The 19,095-nt window shown below is 44.5% G+C and overlaps 1 protein-coding gene across 1 annotated transcript; it reads left to right on the top strand.

The window, feature by feature from the left end:
• The first annotated feature begins 31 nt into the window (after window positions 1-31).
• LOC116899300 (cytochrome c oxidase assembly factor 5) lies at window positions 32-10,658 on the top strand. The gene is made up of 3 exons (XM_032900956.1): window positions 32-258; window positions 1,797-1,880; window positions 10,258-10,658. Exons 1-3 carry the CDS (start codon window positions 160-162, stop codon window positions 10,297-10,299), a joined length of 225 nt encoding a protein of 74 aa, XP_032756847.1. The 5' UTR covers window positions 32-159; the 3' UTR covers window positions 10,300-10,658.
• Window positions 10,659-19,095: the final 8,437 nt, after the last annotated feature.

Here is a 19,095-nt window from a genome sequence, read left to right as displayed (position 1 = left end):
ACGCACGCGCACACCCCGAAGAGTCGCAATCCCGCCGGAAGTTGAGGATTTCTCCTACTCTAGCCTCTAGCTTGTCAGTGGGCGTAGCCCACGCCCTTTCGGGCGGTCCAGGGTGACCGAAGGCCGTGATCTGGTGTGGTGAGGGCGGTGGGCTCCGCCATGCCCCGGTATTATGAGGACAAACCGGAGGGCGGCGCGTGCGCGGGCGTGAAGGAGGATCTGGGTGCATGTCTGCTGCAGTCGGCCTGTGTGCTCCAGGTAGCGAATCTGGGTGGTAGAGCTCAACCGAGACTGGCTCCATGTTGGCCTGCCAGGGAGGTCATGTCGAGGGTAGAGGTCGCGCGTCCGCTCCTGAGTTTGGACAGGTCTCTTGAGCTCTCATCCCCAGTTCTCACTGGTGTTAAATGGGAGATAACTTATTACCCACCTAAGGATTTTGTAAACATTCAGCTATCTCAGTTCAAGAAGCGATTCCCGAGTGCTGGCACTCACTTTTGGGCACTCTCCTCCAGAGACTCGCCTGCGCCTGCGCCTGCGCTGCATAGCTACTTGATCTGTGGTGGAGATTTTTGGTTCCTTGGCTTCTGGAGTATGGAAATATCTTATGGTATCCCATAGTTTCTCTCTGCCAATCTTTAACCCATCTTAATCCTGCAGCATTGCATTCTGGGAGGAATTCAACATAAGCCTTTATACTATGTGCTGATACGGGAAACAGTCGATGAACGATAGGGGCTCAGAGAAACTTAGGGTATGAACTTAGATGGTCATAATATACCTTCCAGTGGGAGATAGGAGAAAGGGGAGTGGGGAGAAGGTTCAGAACTAGGTTTCATGACTCTTGGGAAGCCAGAAAAGTTGAAACTCCAGAGGGAACTCAACAGGGTTTTCCCGTTACTGACCTTGATCCCAGAAGAGCAAGCCCTCTTGCCCACTGCCTCATCTTTCTAGCCCCTCCACCTTTAATAAGGTAAAGCATGTCAGTGAACCTGATTGACTAGACTAACCCGATCTGCCTGTCTCCACTACCCAGTTCTGGGATTAAAGGCTCCTGCCACCACCATGCCTCGTTCTTTGTGTGGGTGCTGAACCGGAGCTTTCATGCACAGCAAGAACTTTGCTTACTTAGCCATTTTTCCAGCGCTCCCCTCCCCCTTAACACTCAGAGTTTAGTACCAACACTGAAAGGTCCTTATTTTAACGCATCCAATTCACAGTTCCCATCCATAGGAAGGCTTATACAAACATCAATGATTTGTTCTAAAAATCTTAGGTTCTGGGGCTGGAAAGATAGTTGGCTCAGTGGTTAAGCCAACTTACTCTTACAGAGGATCAGGATTTGGTCCTAGCACCCTATATGGTGGTGCACAGTCTTCTATACCTCCCAGTTCCAGGGATCTGGTAGTCTCTTTTGACATCCATGGGCACCAGGTCTGTATGAGGTGCATACCTGTACATGCAGGCAAACACCCATAAAATTAAATTTAAAAACAGACTCAAAAGTACTCCACTATTTGATAATCTTTACATTTGTTTTTCTTTAACCACCAAGGTTAACAAAAAGGGATTAAGAATTTTCTTAAGGGGTTGGGGATTTAGCTCAGTGGTAGAGTGCTTGCCTAGCAAGCACAAGGCCCTGGGTTCGGTCCCCAGCTCCGAAAAAAAGGAAAAAAAAAAAAAAAAAAGAATTTTCTTAAGTCAACTTTTTAAAAGAAAAGAACTACTTTCCGAAGAACAGTGGTCATGCGCTTTGTGTGACAGTTTTTCAGACGGTCATATTGGTTTGTCTGTCACAGGAAGGAAAGTCCCCACGGCAGTGCTTGAAAGAAGGCAACTGTAGAGCTTTGCAGTACTCGTTTTTTGAGTGTAAGAGATCAATGGTAAGTGAACCATTTTGAAAGCTTATGTTAGCCGGACATAGAATTGAATGTGAATGATTTAATGATCTGAAGTTGGTCGAAGTGATATGGTTTGGGTGAGGGCTTTGAGACTCCAGTGATGAAGGTGGGGCCCGGGGGCAGCACACCTTGTTATCTGATGGAGTGGCTGCCCCGAGCACACAAGCTGAGCAGGCTGAGGACAGTGTGGGCACTTCTGTCTTACACGACCAGGAAGAAGTATCAGTGTTTGAGGTTTGGAGTGAAAGTGGTGGCAGGAGCACCCCAAATGATATCACTAGTGCCCGGGACCCTGTGCAACCAACTTGAAAGATCTACACAGGTCTTTGGGATAGAAACAGACTTTACAAGGAAAAAAGTGTGAAGCAGAAGTGTGAGCTTTCCTCGAAAGAAGGCACATGCATGGGTCTGAGCCTGCGTCTGCTGGCTTTGGATTACACCGAGAGCTCACTCCCTTTGTTCATAAAGAAACTGACGGAACAGAAGTTCAGCACGATGGAGGCCAAAACCCAGGGAGAGTAGAAGGGAGATGTAGGGGCTGGCCTTTTGTTTGTAGTGCCCCGTCCATTACTTTTCTTTGGTGGCTTGCATGTTTTGTTTCCTTTTGTTAGTACAAGCTCTCGTGCTGCTGTGTCTCCCCAGTGGTAACTCTCCACCATTTTTCTGTCCCTGTGTAGTTTTCTTATCTTCCCTTGTGTTATGTCAGCTGTGTAAGATTCCAGCTTTTAGGCTTGTGAGGAATTTGAAAGTATGGTCCAAACATTGGGAAGGCATAAAGATTAGTAAAGGAGTTAATGCTAATGCTGTGTCACGGCATAAATGACAGGCACCTGCCTGAAATCTCACCTATAGCTCAGTCAGTTTTACATTCTTTACTACTTTCTTTTCTTTCTTCCTCCTCTACTCCTCCTTTATTCTTTCGTTTTGAGATAAGGTCTCACAGTGTATATCTGGCTGGCCCAGAACTCAGATCCACCTGCCTTTGCTTCACAAGTGCTGGGATTAAAGGTGAGTGCTGCCACGTCTGGCAGTGTGTAACCCGACCGTGGAGAGTCTCCTACCTTTTTTCCTCAGTGACTTTTGGGCATGCATTCTTTCTCCTTCCTAAAACATTTTTTTCATATTTTATAATTACTTTATCTGTCTTCTGAGTAGTTGTTTTTTTAATAGGTTCTTTTCTCCTACACCATAGCCTTATGGTTTCCCCTCCCTCCACTCCTCCCAGGTCTCCCCACCTCCCTTCCCCTCCAAATCTATTTCTTTTCTGTCTCTCATTAGGCTTCTAAGACACAGCAAACAAACATGACAAAATAAAATATAGTAAGATGAAGCAAAAACTTTCATATTAAAGTTGGACACAACTACCCAACAGGAGGAAAGGATCCCAAGAGCAAGCAAAAGAGTTGGGACCCACTCCTCCTTACAGTCAGGAGTCTTCCATAAAAGCACTGAGGTAATTGCAAGAATATACGCACGGGGGACCTGGTGTGGGCCCTGTGCTTGCTGCTTCAGTCTCTGTGAGGTCCTGTGCACCTTGCTCAGTTGGTTCAGAGGCCTTGTTTTTCTGGTGTCCCCCATCCCCTCTGACTCAAAAGCTTTCCTCCTCTTCTGGTGGATTCCCTGAGTTCTCAGGGAGCGATTTGATGGAGATTTCCAAATTAGAAGGAAAGCAGAGGCAGCCTCTGATGATGACTAAGTAAGGCACCAATCTATGAGTAAAGCAGAAGGTCATTAGAAATCATTTGTTGTTGTGTGTTTTGTTTTTGCCAGTCATGTCTGATTTTACCTTAGGTCTTTGGGCTATCTACTCTAGTTTTCGGTTACTCAAGCAGCATTGGGCATGGGTTTCTTCTTACGCAATGGCTCTAAGTCAAATAAGATTTGGCTATTTCCACAAGTTCTGAGTCACCATTGCACTAACATATTTTATAGATTTTAGGTTGAAGGCTTTGTGACTGGTTGGTGACCATGTTTCTTTGGTAGCCTGTGGAGTACTTTCCTGCACCAAAGAGACTAGAATGTTGGGTTGAAGGCTTTGTGTAGGCACCAGCTCAACACCTCTATGTTCAGTCAGTTGTGTGGGTGTTGTCCTCTGCAATGAGGGAGGGTGCTCTGCTATCTGTTTGTGGAGAGCAGCCCTTTATCTTAGCATCAGCCTGGGTGGTTTGGAGATTTCCATGGGACTTTCTCGGCCAACAACCCAGTTGATAGTAACCAGACCTACTGCCGAAAGCCTTGCCTAACTAGAAGAGATGGTTAATTGGGACTTCATATTCCCATTACCTGGAGTACCCATTGGGACCACCAGTGTAGATTCCAGGAAATTTCCACTGCACTAGGTTTCCACACCATCCCCCAAATACCACCCCCCCCATTCCAGCTTCTCTTCCCTGCCCTTTCTCATTTTACCCTATCTTACCTTTCCATCCCATCCCATCCCTCCCACCCCACTCCCACCCCTGTCCACCCATAAAACCTCTTCTATATCCCCTTCCCAGGGAGATTCATTCATCCCCTTACACCTAATCTCTCTGGGTCTAAGGATTGTAGATTAGGTATGGATTGTAGATTGATTATCATTTACTTAATGCCTAATGTCCACTTATGAGTGGTACACATCTAACTCTTATCCCTGATTTTATAGGTTTGATGTACACTGCCTTTATTATGCTTAGGTGTGTCCCTTGTACTCCTGATCTCTCGAAGGCCTTCATCAGAGGCCTTTTCATGTCTTCTTTTTCCAGTTTGTTTATATGGTGGATTACATTTACTGAGTTTTGTATATTTAACCATCCCTGCATCTCTGGAATGAAGCCTACTTGATGATCTTTTTAATGTGTTCTTGGATTTGGTTTCCAAGTATTTCATTAGGAAATTTTTGCATCTCTGTTCATAATTTCATCATATGTTGTTGAGTCTGTGGTTTAGGTATCAGGGTAACTGTGACCTCAGAAAATGAATTGGGAAATATTCCTTCCATTTCTGCATCGTGGGATAATTTGAGGAGTATTGGCAGTAATCTGTCTATGAAAATCTGGTAGACTTCTGTGCTAAAACCATCTGGTTCTGGATTCCTTTTGGTTGGGAGGGTTTTAATGACTGCCTCTATTTCACTAGGAGTTACAGGTCTATTTAAATTGCTTTTCTCACCTTAAGTAAATAGGGCTTGATTAGGGTAAATAGTACCTACTGAGAAAACTATCCATTTTCTTTTAGATTTTTCCAATTTGGAGGAGTGCAGGTTCCTCCCCCCCCCCCCAATGTGGCTGTGTCTGGAGATAGGGGCGGAGCTGGGGACCGAACCCAGGGCCTTGCGCTTGCTAGGCAAGCGCTTTACCACTAAGCTAAATCCCCAACCCCCAGAGCGCAGGTTCTTAAAGTAAATCCTTATGAGTCTTTGGACTTACTCAGTGTCCTCTGTTATTCCCCTTTTCATTTCAGATTTTGTTAATTTTGATGTTTTTTCTCTCTGCCATTAGTTGATTTTCTCAAAGAACTCTGTTTCATTCTTTGTATTGTTCTCTGTGTTTCTATTTTATTGACTTCAGCCCTTAGTTTGGTTATTTTTTGGCGCCTGTTCCTTTTGGATGTGCTTACTTTTTGTTTGGAGCTTTCAGGTGTGCTGTTAAGTTGTTGTATGAGGGCTCTCTCTCTCTCTCTCTTTTTGAATGTAGGCATTTTGTTCTGTGACCTTTTCTATTATTGCTTTCATTGTGCTACACATTGTTGAAGATGCTGCCTTTTTCCAGTGTGTATTTTTGGCTTCTTTATAAAAAAATCAGGGGTCTATGTATATTTGGATTTATGTCAGGGTTTCCACTGATTAATGTATATCTGGTTTTATGCCAATACAATGCCTTGTACCAGTTATGTCATTAGGTTTGGGTATGCTGTGTATTGAATTCTAGAAAGTCTGTATTTCTGACTTGACCCATTTTTCATTCAGTAGAGAGTTCTTCAGTTTCCATGAGTTTGTAGGCTTTCTGTTTGTTGTTGATATCCAGCTTTAATGTGCAGTGCTTTGATAGGATACAGTGAGTTATTTCAATTTTCTTGTTTCTGCTGAGACTTGTCTTGTGACCAAGTATGTGGTCAGTTTTGAAGAAAGTTCTACAAGGTTCTGAGAAGAAGCTATATTTTGTGTTTGGGTGAAATGTGTAAATATCTGTTAGGTCCATTTTGGTTTATAATGTCTCAGCTCCAAGGTTTCTCTGTTTAGTTTTTGTCTGGATGAAGTTTGGTCGGTATTGAAGTCTCTCTCTGTCAGTGTGTGAGGTTCAATATGGGATTTAAGCAGCAACAGTAGTATTTCTTTTACAAACTTGGGTGCCCTTATATTTTGGGCATAGATGTTAAGAACTGAAATGTCATCTTGGTGGATTTTTCCTTTGAAGAGTATGTAGTGTCTTCCCCATCTCTGTTGATTAATTTTGAAGTCTATTTTATTAAATATTAAAATGGCTACACCAGCTTATCTCTTAGGTCCATTTGCTTGGTATATCATTTTCTAATCCATTACCCTGAGGTAGTGTCTACCCTGGATGTTGAAGTGTGTTTCTTGGGTGCGGCAGAAGTGGGGGATCCTGTTTTCACATCCATTCTGTTAGCCTGTATCTTTTTATTGGGGAATTGAGACCATTGATATTGAAAGATATCAATGGCCAGTGATTGTTGATTCCTCTTATTTTGTTAGTGTTATTGTTGTTTGTGGTGTGTGTGTGTGTGTGTGTGTGTGTATGTTTTCCTGTCTTTTGGTTTTTTTGCTATTGCAGAGATTATTTACTTTCTGTGTTTTTTTTTTTTTTTTTTTTTTTTTTTAAGATTTATTTATTTATTACATATAAGTACACTGTAGCTGTCTTCAGATACACCAGAAGAGGGCATCAGATCTCTTTACAGATGGTTGTGGGCCACCATGTGGTTGCTGGGAATTGAACTCATGACCTCTGGAAGAGCAGTCAGGTGCTCTTAACCGCTGAGCCATCTCTCCAGCCCACTTTCTGTGTTTTCATGGGTGTAGTTAACCTCCTTAGGTTGGAGTTTTTCTTCACATTGGGGCTGAAATATCTCATCTCTATCCATGTTGGTTGAAAGTTTTGCTGGGTATAATAGTCTGGGCTGGGATCTGTGGTCTCAGAGTTTGTTTCGCATCTGCCCAGGATCTGATGGCTTTAGAGTCTCCACTGAGAAAGGAGGTATAATTCTAATAGGTCTGCCAGTGTTACTTAGTCTTTTCACCTTGCAATCTCCATCCATGTTGGTTGAAAGTTGTGCTGGGTATAGTAGTCGGGGCTGGTGTCTGTGGTCAGGTATAATTTTAATAGGTCTGCCCGTGCTACTTAGTCTTTTCACCCTGCAGCTTTTTAGTTCTGTATATTTAGTGTTTAATTATGCAGCGAGGGGACTTTTTTCTGATTAACGTATTTATTCATTTTACATCTCAGCATCAGCCCCACATCTCCCAGTGATGTGTCTCACACGGATTCTCCTCCTATTCTCCCCTCTCCTCCTTTGAGAAGGGGGAGCCCCCTCCCCCTGTATCTCCTTGAACATCAAATCACTGCAGACTAGGTGCCTCCTCTCTCACTGAGGCCAGACAATGGGAATGGGATCCACAGGCAGGCAAAAGATTCGGGGGCAGTCCTGAGGGGACTTCCTTTTCTGGTATTTATTTGGTGTTCTGTTTGCTTCTTATACCTTTATAGGCATCTCCTTTAGGTTAGGAAATTTTTCTTCTATGATTTTGTTGAAATATTTTCTGGGCTTTGAGCTGGACTCTTTTCCTTCTTCTATTCCTATGATTCTTAGGTTTGGTTTTTTTCACAGCACTTTGGATTTCCTGGATGTTTTGTGTTAGGGCTTTTTAGGTTTACTTTTTTTTTTGACTGATGTATCCATTTCTTCTATTGGATCTTCAATGCCTGCGATTTTTCTCTTCCATCTCTTGTATCCTATTGCCTTAGTAGTTTCTGTGCAAATGACTACATTTCTCATTTTCAGAAGTCCCTCGGTTTGTGTCTTCTTTGTTGCTTCTGTTTCCATTTTCAGTCTTGAAGTGTTTTGTCTCCTTCAACTGTCTGCTTTCCTGGGTATCTTTAAGGGACTTATTGCTTCCTCTTTAGGGACCTCTGTCATCTTTATATAGTTGGTTTTAAGGTCTTTTCTTGTGCTTCAGCTATGCTGGAATATTTAGGGCCTGCTGTGATGGGACAGCTGGGCTCTAGTGGAGACATATTGCCCTGGCTGTTACTGTGTTTCTATGCTGACATCTAGGCATCTGAGTTTGGGGTAATTGTAGGTCTAGGTGCTGATTTCTGTGTTTGTCTTTGTTGAGTGTTTTGTTCCTTGGTTTCTGTGTCCTGTCTGGGTTTTCAGAGAGCATCCTCCCAGCCTGCTCAGTTGATGTGTTCACTGGAGTGAGTGCCTGTCGGTGTTGGAGGCTAGGGCCATGACAGTGAAAGTGGGAGGTTAGGAGGGAATGGTCTGTGGGATCCACAGAAGCTGTGGTCAGTGGGCAGGAAGGCTGCAGCTGCTGTTTTGTTGCAGAGCAACGGATGATCTGAGGAGTTGAGTCTTGGGGAGCAGAGCAAGCTGAGAGTCTGTGGGCAGCCTCCTGGTCTTGTGTCAGACATGGCCCCTTCTGAGTAATTGTAATAATTCTGAATTTAAAATGTCAGTGACTTGAATGTCAGGAAGAGGCAGGCCTTTTATCATACTCTCACACTGTTCTTCCAGGCTGTGACCATGTGTCTTAGTTAGGGTTTTACTGCTGTGAACAGACACCATGATCAAGGCAACTCTCATAAGGACAACATTTAACTGGGGCTGGCTTACAGGTTCAGAGGTTCAGTCCATTATCAAGGCAGGAGCATGGCAGCATCCAGGCAGGCATGGTGCAGGAGGAGCTGAGGGTTCAACATCTGCATCTGAAGGCTGCTAGCAGAATACTGACTTCCAGGCAGCTAGGGTGAGAGTCTTAAAGCCCATGCCCACAGTGACACACCTCCTCCAAAAGGCTACACCTTCTAATAGTGGCACTCCCTGGCCAACCATATACAAACCATCACACATACCATGATTCTTCCGAAGTGCCCCGTGACACACTTAGCTATTGGAGTGCCACTGTTTGGGCATGAGAGAGGCTGAGAACATGCCTTTGAGCCATGTGGTCAGTTCTTCTGTTTCCAAGCACAAGTCCTCGTATGAGCCTGTACCATCCTGACGTGACTCACGTTTGAGAATTTTGTTTTTGAAAGTAGGACTCAGTTGGGGATTTAGCTCAGTGGTAGAGCGCTTGCCACAAGCGCAAGGCCCTGGGTTCGGTCCTCAGCTCCGAGAGAGAAAAAAAAAAAAAAAAAGAAAGTAGGACTCTCAGTCAGGCCCGTAGTACAGAATGTGATGCCAGCTATCTGAAGAGACTGAGGTAGGAGAACAATAGGTTTTAGGCCTTCTTGGGCTATCAAGTAAGTTCAAGGCCAGCCTGGACAGCTTCCTGACATCCTATCAAAAAAGCATATAAAAAGGACAGAATGTAGCTCAGCAGTTGAGTGCTGGCCTGGCATGGGTAAGGCCTTGGGTTTGATGTATGTATAGTATAGTATAGTATAGTATAGTATAGTATAGTATAGTATAGTATAGTATAGTATACTACAGTACAGTACAGCATAGTATGTAGTATAGAAAAAGAGATAATTTATATATTCTTACAAAGGCTTGTAGGTGCTTTATGCTGTGCTGTAAGTGGTGCTCTGTCAGACTCACTGATAAGGCCTGTCTCAAATAATTCCTTGCTACAATATTTCTGAACAGCTCTATTGACTTCTGCCTTAGACTAGCTTCAGACTCTTCTCCACCTGTGCCCGTAAGGAAGTGGCTCCACTGTGAGCTTAAAGGAACTCAGGGTCAGCCTGGGAGGAGGGAACAGGATTTTTAATCCCATGATCGTGTCATGAATATTTCCAGTTGCTGTTTAAAAATACCCAGTACATGTGACTTTGCAAAGGTAGGCTTGCTAGAACATGCATTGAGTATACTTGAAACAAACATGGAAGCTCAGTTTCACAGGAGGTCGATCTTTACTGGCCAGTCCTCACTGGGGCTGGCCTTTTGTTTGTAGTGCCCTGTCCATTACTTTTCTCTGGTGGCTTGCACGTTTTGTTTCCTTTTGTTAGTACAAGCTCTCGTAGCCGTGTGCTCTCAGTCTCTCTGCCTTTGCCTCCTGAATGCTGGCTGTAGCATTAACCACATGCTCAGCTGAGTTTTCTAGAAGCTTGTTTCCTTTCATAAAGTTACTGACATCCCTTACCAGAGTGTGTCTGTTATTCCAGATGTGAGTAAATGTCTGTCTGCTTGTTTTCAGTTGGATGCCAGATCGAGATTCAGAGGAAGAAAAGGATATTGATAATGTCATGTTGGATGCAAGATGAAAACCACTCAGAATCTCCTCTGGTCCTTAACAGAAAAGAATCAAAGTAGGAAACACAGTAGCTGCCGCATCTGTTCAACCTCTGGGCTTCCCAAGTACACCAGAGAAAACAGATCAGTGCTGTTTCTGAATGATTCTGCTGGTTGAAGTCATTTATAGAAGATTCACGGTACTGAACAACTATGGGTTAAGAACTTACTGTGTTTTGTGAATTGCCCAATGGAGAGAGTGTGTTCAAGGATGACTCTTGATCAGATTACACAGTATGTGCATCCAGGAGGCCACATGAAGTCAGCATAGTTAGTAACATAGAATCTGTTGTCAGCCTCCTCCAACTCGTGTCTGTTTCTTGGTTTCAATTTTAGGCCAGCCCTCTCCTCATAAAGGGGTGATAGCAGCCACAGTCCACAGCCTCAAGGTCTGGCCTCCAAAAAGAGTGTGAGCTGGGCCACAATCATACCCTCCTGAAGAACTCTGGTCTTTTCTGGTCATATGCTCCTGCCCCACCCTTGGTGATCCTGGCTAGATCATGGTCTCCCGTACTGTGCCGACACCATTCACAGTAACATAGGATGAGTTATGGGCCTCATCCCTAAACACTGGAACTTGCAGCAAATGATGTAGCAGATATTCACTCTAGATAACAAATGTCAGTGACATGAAGTGGCTAGGAAAGTTTAGAACCCTGATCATTTTATTTTGACCACTTAACACAGTAGAGAGCCATCAGGACTAAATCTTTGGTGTGATTCTTGCCATTGAAGTCATTATAGCTTCCATATTGTTCCGTAGTTCACTGGAAAGTATGCTTGCTGTTAAAAGTTTTGAAGCTGTGAGGATTCCCTAGGGTGTCACTGAGGTCTGCTCTGTATACTGCCCGCACTGGGAGTGCGCGGTGCTGCACCCTCTGCTCTATGTGCTGCCCCCACTGGGAGTGCGCGGTACTGCATCCTTAAATCCTGCCGCCTATGTCCCAAACTTGGTGTCTGCGTGCAGTGTGGAGGAGTGCGCCTTCTATACTAGGAAGCTCGACCACTGAGCCACACCTCCCACTAGTGCTTCAATGTCAACCAAGAGTAAAATGTGTTTGTATGAAATGCCTCCATTTGACTAGATAGAGCTTTATTTGGAGAAAGTCACATATCACATAATTGAACTTTGAATTATACAATCCCGTGGATTTTAGAGTGCTCCTGGAGCAGGTGGCAGTCACCACTATCTACTTCCAGAACAGTCTCATCCTTTCCAGAAACCCACACTCTGTCTTCCCTCTATTCCAGATCTGTTAGACGAGTGGAATTACATAGTCCGGTCTTTTCTGAGTTCTGTTACCAAGTTAAAGGTTTATTCTCAGGTAGCGTCAGTCCGTAATGTAGTACTGCTGAATAGCGTTCCGTGTATACAGACACCGTGTGTGTCTTCTTCCAGCAAGCAGAGGAACTCTGAGCTGTTTCTACTTTGGGGCTTTTGGCTAATGCTATGAACATCGGTGAAAAAGTTCGAAATGTTTGATTTAGTACACACCTTAGAGGGGAGCTCCGGGGTCATATTATGACAGCCTCAATTGTACTTCCTACAGTGGTTTTACCACCATTTGCTGCTCTCGTGGGATCTAGGCTCCAGCATCCTTCACAACTTTCTGCCTGGGATGAAGAGGCATCTGATTGGGATCTTGGTTTGCATTTCCCTAATGTCTAATAATCTGAGCTTTTTTTCATGTGTTCATTGGCTTTCTATGCTGCTTTGCAGAATGTTTATTTCAGGCTACAGTCTTGCCTTTCAGCTGGATTATCTTTTTGTTTTTCTGTAAGATTTTTTATTTACTGTCAACTCATCTCTTAAAGATTAATTGGCATTTTTTTCTCAACTTGTGGTTTGCCCTTCTCAATGTCTTGATGCTCTCTGAAGCACAGTTTTTATTTTTATATATTGCCTTTCTGCATCTTAGCCCAGGCTGGCCAGGAATCCCCAAGGCTGGCCTTGTACACAGAGTGAGCATTTTCACCGCCTCACTTCCCAGAAGGCACACAGCGCTGCTCCTGCCTAGGGCAGTTTTCATATTGGAAAATAACAATGTGTTTTTTCTTTCAGTGTATCCTAAGAAACCATTCCTAGCCTGGACTTACAGAAGCTTATGTCTTCACTGAAGAATTTTTAAATTTTACCTCTTACCTGTAGGCCTGTGCTCTCAAAATGTTACACACCTTTATTCATGGCCATATTTAAAATGAAATAGAAATAGTAAGTATGTAGCTCTGCCTATATCGTGATGAGCACATTCACAGTGCAGTGCAGTTGGCCTGCAGCCCCGTTCTGCATCCACCTCAGAAAATGCCCAGTGAACCCATCTAATGACTCCCAGCCCCTGCCAGGTCCTCCCTCCCTGCCCTGTCCTTGGCATACTCTCTCTCCATGGCAATCACCATTCTCTGTCCTGTTTCTGAATTTGAGTACCCTAAGTGCCTGGTATACATGGATTCTCAGTGCGTGTGTGAGTGAGTGAGTGTGTGTGTGTGTGTGTGCGCGCGCGTGTTCATGTAGCAGAATGCCGTGAAGGCTTGTATCATGTATGAGTTTCCTTTGTAAGAACAAATAGTACTTTAGTGTGTGTTGTATGTATGTTGTATGTATCTGTATGTATCTTGTTACCTACTCATCCAGCCGTGGGTACCTCGGTTGTTCCCACCCTGGAGCTCCTGACTATGCTGTGAACATGTATATACAAATATCCCTCGGACCCTGCTTAGCATACACACAGCAGATTGTATGTCATAGGGTAACTCTGCTGTTATTAGTAGGCACTGCCGTAGTCTCCATAGTGACCACACTATTGTATGTCCTGGCAGCAGTGCACAGAGATTAGAAATGCCCATGTCCTTGTGAGTCTTACTCTTTTTTAGTGGCCGTTCTACTAGGTGTTAAGATCTGCTAGTGCTTCTGCTTCCCATCTCTCTGACTACTGATGTCACATGTTTTATATGCTTGGTGGCCTTCTTTATATATCGTTTGAAGAAATCTCTTTAGGTCCTCTGCCCATTAATAGTTGGGTTGTTGGCTCTGGTTGAATTTTTGGTAGTCACATCCACAAAAGCATTGACCCACCCAAGGGAGCCTACTACAGCTTGCCCTAGGAAACTTGATTTTAGCTCTTACCTTTGCTCTCTGGTATATTTTGAGTTCATTTGTGTGTGCTCTAAGGTCTGACTTTCTACTCTTCCCATGTGGATACCTGGCTTTGCATGTTGCCCTTGGTGGGAAAACATCCCGCTGTGCATGGTGGGGCTGTTTCTGACCCGGGTCTCTCCTATGACCTCTGTCTGCCTTCATGCCAACGCCACTGCTTTGATTACTGGAGAATTATAATAGAAATTTGAAATCAGAAAATGTTTGTTCTGTAATAAAAATTTGAAATCAGAAAGTGTTTGTTCTGTAATAAAAATTTGAAATCAGAAAGTATTTGTTCTAAGATTATTTGATGTACATGGGACTCTTTGGAAATCTGTATTTCAGGATATATATTTTTCTATCTCTAAAAGGAAAAGGTGCTGTTGACATTTGAATAGAGACTTCATTTAACCTCCTGAGCACTGACATCTGAACACCATTAACTCCTCCAACCCACAAGATACATTTATTGGTGTCTAATCACAGCAAAAATGTAAAGTTTTCAGTGTATTACATTTCTCCTTTTGGTTGTTTATTCCTAAGCATCGTGTTCCTTGATGATACATTTTTGTCAGTTGTTTTTATACTTTTGAGGAAGTGTGATATGCATGCAACCACACACATGTGGAAGTTAGAGAACAGTAGGGGTCCTGGAGTGGAATTCAGGCCTTTGTGCCTGGTAACAAGCACGTACACCCACTCATCCATCTTCTTGACCCACTTTTCTAAATTTCATTTTCAGATTTTTCTTTCTAGTGCTGGATTTAAATAATTTTCAGTATTAAATATAACCAGTATAGAGGAAAGAAGATAGAATGTTTAGTGTCATCAAATGACTTAAGGCATGTCACCTTCATCCTGACTCCCATCATGCCTCATGTTTATGTCAGCTTGACACAAGCTGAAGTCATCTGAAGGGAGGTAATCTCAATTGAGAAAGTGGCTCTATAAGATCCAGCTGTAGGCCATTTTCTTAATTAGTGATTGATGGAGGAGGGCCCAGCCCATTGTAGGCAGTGCAATCCTTGGGTTGGTGGTCCTGGTTCTATAAGAGCAAGCTGAGCAAGCCACCAGGAGCAAGCCAGTAAGCAGCACCCCTCCATGGCCTCTGCATCAGCTCCTACCTCCAGGTTCCTGCCCTGTGTGAGTTCCTGTCCTGACTTCCTTCAGTAAATAGCAATATGAAAGTGTAAGCCAAACCCTTTCCTCCCAACTTGCTTTTGGTCATGGTGTTTTGTCACAGCAATAGAAACTCTAAGATACCTTCTCACTTGTTCCCAAGAGACTTACTGTGCTCCTGCTGCCACACTGTGGTCCGAAGTTTGCCCTGTCCTTTGAATTTGTCCTCTTCTGTTGCTTCTAAAATAACTGGTGGTTACAATGAAAGAGACAACACAGTGCAAGCATTGGAAGGTTCTATTAAACACTACAAATTCATCATTTATTCATCTTCATTTTAGTAAACTGGGGGTGGGGAGGCATGGGTGGGGTGAACACAGAGGCCAGAGGGAGTTCTCTTTCACCAGGTGGATTCCAGGGAGCAAACTCATAAGGCTTAATGACAAGCGCTCTTAACCTGCTGAGCTGTCCTGCCAGCCTTCATCCAGTAAACTGAGTAGCTCCTTTATTGCAAGAATTCCCCATGTCCTTATGAATACAAAGGTAAATGGCAAGACAGACCAAATGTACATGACCTATCCTTTAGATGAAATACATTCACAAGCAAATGATAAACTGAAATTTAAATGATGAGAATAGCAGGAGGGAGAGGAGTGTTCCAGATGGATGGACCAGGGTATAAGGGAAAGGTAAGATGCAGATCTAAGTGACCTGACTGAGGGGCCCCCAGGGTTAGAAAACACCTCGTCTGAGTGTGTTAGGACACTTTGGAGAGGACTGACATAGGAGAGGAACTGCAAAGGCAGGCCAGGAATGTGGGCTGCACCATCCAGTAGGTTGAGGCCCTAGATGGAAGAGAACCAGAGACAGAGAAAGCCAGACAGTGCCACAGGCTCTGGCAAGCGTCTCTTACCGCTCCACTGCCTGCCAGGATAGACTCAGACCAGCAAGTGCCTAGGGAGCTTCCTGGCCTTCAGCTCCACTGCAGGCTGCATCATTGGGCTCTTGTATCTGAGGCTTCTAGCTTTGCCACCAGCACGTTCTCAGCCTCTCCAGAATGATGTAAGAAGACAAAGACACACAGACACACACACACCACACACCATACACACACAGACAGACACACACACACCACACCCACACACACCACACACACACCATACACACCACACACACCACACACACACACACCACACACACACACATACACAGATACACACACACCACACACCATACACACAGACACACACACACCACACCACACCATACACACACACCACACACACACACCACACCACACCATACACACAGACACACACACACCACACACCATACATACACACCACACCATACACACAGATACACAGACATAGCACATACACACACATACCACACCATACACACAGACACACACACCACATACCATACACACACAGACAGACAGACAGACACACACACACACCACATATACCTTTCTGTGGTCCATGGCTGAAGTTGCCAAAAACAAAGACAAGTCTTCTTCAATGCACAAGTTTTCCTCCTTAGAGGACATCATTCAAAGTGAGGGTGCTAGGTGGCAAAGAATGGGATCCTGTAACTTGGTGGAGATGAGCTAACTGGGGACACTGAACTCTCCAAGTTTGACAGGACTGTCTTCCCTGCTCTACAATGCAGCTGCATCCCTACCCTCTGTCTGAGGATATAGTCTACGCTGTGTGTAGAAATAATAATGACCTTCCCTGAAGAAACTGCTGAGAAAGACATTATGGCCATTCCACCACACATTTTTACTTAGAGACAGTGTCACCCAAGGTGGCTATACTGAAGAACCTAAGTTTTCTAATTCATAAAGCAGAGTCTGGGCAAATATGTGCAGGGATATAATTTAAAGGCCTGGGACACAAGCAGAAAGAACAAAAGCTAAGGGGCTGGAGAGGTAGCTAGGTGGTTAAGAGCACTGACTGCTCTTCCAGAGGTCCTGAGTTCAAATCCCAGCAGTCACATGGTGGCTCACAATCATCTGTAATGAGATCTGATGCCCTTGTCTGGTGTGTCTGAAGACAGCTACAGTGAATTCATATACATAAAATAGATAAATCTTTTTTAAAACTTATTTTTAAAAGAACAAAGCTAAATCAGATTGGGTTGACCAATACAGATCCATTAAATAGACATCCTTGGTTTAATTTTGGGTTTACACAGGTAGCAAAAGGAAAGATACTATTTATCTGATTGGTTAGCCAAAATATGAATCAAAAAATAGCCAGCCTACCTTACTGTGTGCTTGTGGGGGTGCTGGTAGTGCATGGAATCCCTTGATTTCCTGTTAGTGGAGGGAGTCATAGGCTCCAAGAGCGAACTTGACCATCAGTGTCTGGGGGGAGGGTAATCCGGGATGGAAACGGGGGTCACTGTTCAGACGAGCTGGAGGAAGTACGCCCACAGGTCTGTCAGAGCACGCTGTGCCTGAGGTACACACAGATGCGGCACACAAGCAGACCGGTAAGGTCTGGCCGGGTGTCCAGAGGAATCTAGACTCTCAACAAGTCTGGGATGATCTAGATATGCAGGAGACATCAGCATGTAAGTCCTTATTCTATAGGACTGTTATCCTAAGGAACAGGAGAGTTAGATATTCTGCTCTCAGGGGCCTGAGGAGCAATAGGAGCAAGGAGGGAGAAGAGCGCAGCCATCACTTGCCAGTTTCCTCCCACTTGCTAGGGGAGCTAAGTGTTCTCTTCAGCATTTTTTTAATCTAAAGTGGTACAAAGGAGTCCCTCACTGACAGACACTGGTCTTCTAGGCTCCAGGTAATTATCACAAAACTGCTGTTAGGCCCATAAGGGATTCAGAGTGCATGCACAGGTGAGGTGTGGGGAGTGAGGACATCAGTATTCTTATGCTACTCCTCAGGGACCTGTGTCCTAACTTGGGTGGTGACAGCAGTGTGGTTACTGTTGGAGAAGCCTCCATAGGCCACGGGAGAAGAGGGGCCCTTGCAACCCAGAGCACGGTAAAGCCCCCACTTGCTCTTCCACTAGAGTCACCCTAAGAGGACGGTATGACTGAGGCTGACACCTGTGGGTGGGCAATCCTGGTTGGACCCACTCTACATGCGAGGATCTCGCTGGGAAGGCAGAACCTGATACACACAAGGTTCCGTGTCTACCGTCTCACCTGCCCAGAGCTCACGAGAAAGAACTCCCAATTGGTCTGTTTCTCCTTTTAAAAAGTAGTATATTTGTCTGTCTTCCTTCCTGATCTTACATACTGGGTCACATGGGCCTTTAAGGAGAGGGTGTATTTAAGCGACAGAACAACTGCTGCTGATACACCTGACCACCTGAGCTCACCAAGACTTCTGTGGGAGGAAGAGAGAGCTGACTCTTAGGAGCTGACCTCTGACTTTGACATGAGTGTATGGGGACACCAGATACATGCACACACACACACACACACACACACATACACACCCCACACTATCCCATACACCCCACACATGCACACACACACAACACACATGAGTGCATACACACACCACCCCATACACCCATCATTCCACACACCCAACACATGCACACATACATGCATACACACACACATACACACACACAACACACACACGCATACAAATAGACAAATAGTATTAAAATGCATAAATATCATCACATACCACAATAAGTAGCATTAAAACATATAAAGATAGTCACAGAGACCTATAAGAAGCTATCTTTCCCTCTTGGGATCCTTAAGAGCAGGTTTAGAATGAGCCAGCCACTGGGAGCTGACTCCTGTACCCCAACCGTTGTCCCCCAGTTGACAATGTTCCCATTCTTAACCATACACCTTAATTCAAACTCACTAAAAACATGCTTAAAAAGGCTGTAGTCTCTCCTGACCCCCACCACTTGCAGGCATATGACTCCTGGCCCCCAAGCCTAGGTATGGCGCAGCAGTCTGGCGCCGGCTGCAGAACATCCTTCCAGTGTAGGAGACTGAATCCAGTGAGGCTGAGTTCAATGTTCTTGTCAGTTTTTTATTATTTATCATTCTAAAGACAAGCACATTTACAGCATACATGGCTTTGAATAAGCTAAGAATATATAAAACAGTAACTATATGTTCATATATATTAATACTGTCCCAAACAAATAAATAAATACAAGTATTTAAATGCACTAAGCTGAGCGAAAACACGTGTCGGGAGATACAACAGCACTGTACAGCATTTATACATCCTTAAAGGACAGTAAAGGCAGATGTGCTGCAGGAGCTCTGACAGGATCCGCACGGCATGCCCACCGCCCAGAGACTGCACATTCCTTCCTAAATGGGGAAAGGTGCCGGACGGAACGTCTGTTCACTGGAAAGCTGTAGAACTGTTTTCCTCCTACAGGGAACAGTTCGGCCTCCTGTGAGCGGCCCAGGGCCTTGCTGAGCCTGTGCTGTGCGAGATGACCCTTCTGGGGCGTGTGTGATGCTCTGGAA

This window comes from Rattus rattus, chromosome 4, assembly GCF_011064425.1.
Source record: "Rattus rattus isolate New Zealand chromosome 4, Rrattus_CSIRO_v1, whole genome shotgun sequence".
Taxonomy (NCBI): Eukaryota; Metazoa; Chordata; class Mammalia; order Rodentia; family Muridae; genus Rattus; species Rattus rattus.
The sequence above is the reverse complement of the archived record's forward strand: the minus strand, read 5'-3'. Positions and strand labels throughout refer to the sequence as shown.